This window comes from Lagopus leucura, unplaced genomic scaffold (assembly GCF_019238085.1).
Source record: "Lagopus leucura isolate 7727_CA_CO unplaced genomic scaffold, USGS_WTPT01 32126-0_obj-0_obj, whole genome shotgun sequence".
Lineage (NCBI taxonomy): Eukaryota > Metazoa > Chordata > Aves > Galliformes > Phasianidae > Lagopus > Lagopus leucura.
In genome coordinates, this window is record NW_024968348.1 from 1 (window position 1) to 1,436 (window position 1,436).

The window sequence follows — 1,436 nt, forward strand, 5'->3', positions numbered from 1 at the left end:
TTGGGTTGGAAGGGTCCTTAAAGATCACAGAACCATCAGATGGGTTGGAGTTGGGTTGGAAGGGTCCTTAAAGATCACCGAACCGCGAGATCGCATCACCGCTGGTTTGAAAGGGGAGCTCAGAACCCCTCGCAGCCCTGGGTGCCTCCGGGGCCGGGCGTCGTTTTGGGGCTTTTCCCTCTGGGGAGCAGCGCACCTTTTTAGGGGCGACGGGCGTTTTGGGTTCCTGCTTCTGCCTCTCCTTGTCCTGCACGCCCGGCGGCGGCGCGTTCTGCTCGGGGGGTCTGATGACGGGCCGCCCGCCCTCCATGGGCTTCATCTCCGTTCCTGCAACAACGGCGGCCCCGTGAGCGGCGGTCCCACGCGATTCCCTGCGCCCGGCCGGAGCCGGGGGTCTGCGCACTCACTCTGCGGGATGTGGGCGGGGGGTTTGATGCTCTCGGGGTGTTTCGGGGGGTCCTGCCTCAAAGGGGGGCTGAAGGTTTCGTTCCGGATGACGGGAGAATGCATCTTCTCCTCCTTCACCACCATGGGCTGCGATTGCACGACGGAGGCGGATCGCATCTCCTGCCACGGAGCAGAGCGGGGATGGAGGGGGGGGGGGATGGGGAGGGGGGTCAGGCACTGCGCGGCCCCCTGCGGCAGCGACCCCCCGCCCGGCCCCCAGCACGCCGACGTGGCTGCGCGGCTCTGCGTCCCGGGCCGGGGCCTCGGCGCCCGTTTTCCTTTACCTGTTTTTTTGGCTGGATGTTTTGTTGAGGTGGCGACTGGTGAACCAAGCCCTGGAACGGCGGCATCTGTGGGGAATGCATCATGAGAGGGGAAGGGGCTTCCCGCAAGTGACCTGCAACAGTTCGGCACCAGTCAGTCAATGCTGTTCGGCGACGCCGCGTCGCGACACGCACCGCCCTATTGCGACACACGGCGCCCTATCGCGACACACAGCGCCGTAATGGGATACGCACTGCCCTATCACACTGCCCTGTCGTGACACACAGCGCCCTATCGCGACACACAGCGCCCTATCGCGACACACAGCGCCGTAATGGGATACGCACTGCCCTATCACACTGCCCTGTCGTGACACACAGCGCCATATCGCGACACACAGCGCCCTATCGCGACACGCAGCGCCGTAATGGGATACACACTGCCCTATCACACCGCCCGGTCACGACACACAGCGCCACATCGCGACACACAGCGTCGTATCGCGACACACAGCGCCCCATCGCGACACACAGTGCCGTATCGCGACACACAGCGCCGTACTGGGATACGCACTGCCCTATTACACCGCCCTGTTGCGACACACAGCACCGTACTGGGATACACACTGCCCTATCACACTGCCCGGTCACGACACACTGCGCTGTATCATGACACACAGCGCCCTATTGGGATACACACTGCCCTATCACACCGCCCTGTCACGA

The 1,436-nt window shown here is 63.9% G+C and overlaps 1 protein-coding gene across 1 annotated transcript; it reads right to left on the bottom strand.

Annotated features, from left to right (window-relative positions):
• Nucleotides 1-29: 29 nt before the first annotated feature.
• On the bottom strand, nt 30-1,430 carry LOC122193611 (bromodomain-containing protein 4-like). The gene is made up of 3 exons (XM_042894464.1): nt 732-1,430; nt 408-567; nt 30-327 (listed from the first exon to the last, which is right to left on the bottom strand). Exons 1-3 carry the CDS (start codon nt 813-815, stop codon nt 68-70), a joined length of 504 nt encoding a protein of 167 aa, XP_042750398.1. The 5' UTR covers nt 816-1,430; the 3' UTR covers nt 30-67.
• Between the last annotated feature and the right edge of the window lie 6 nt (nt 1,431-1,436).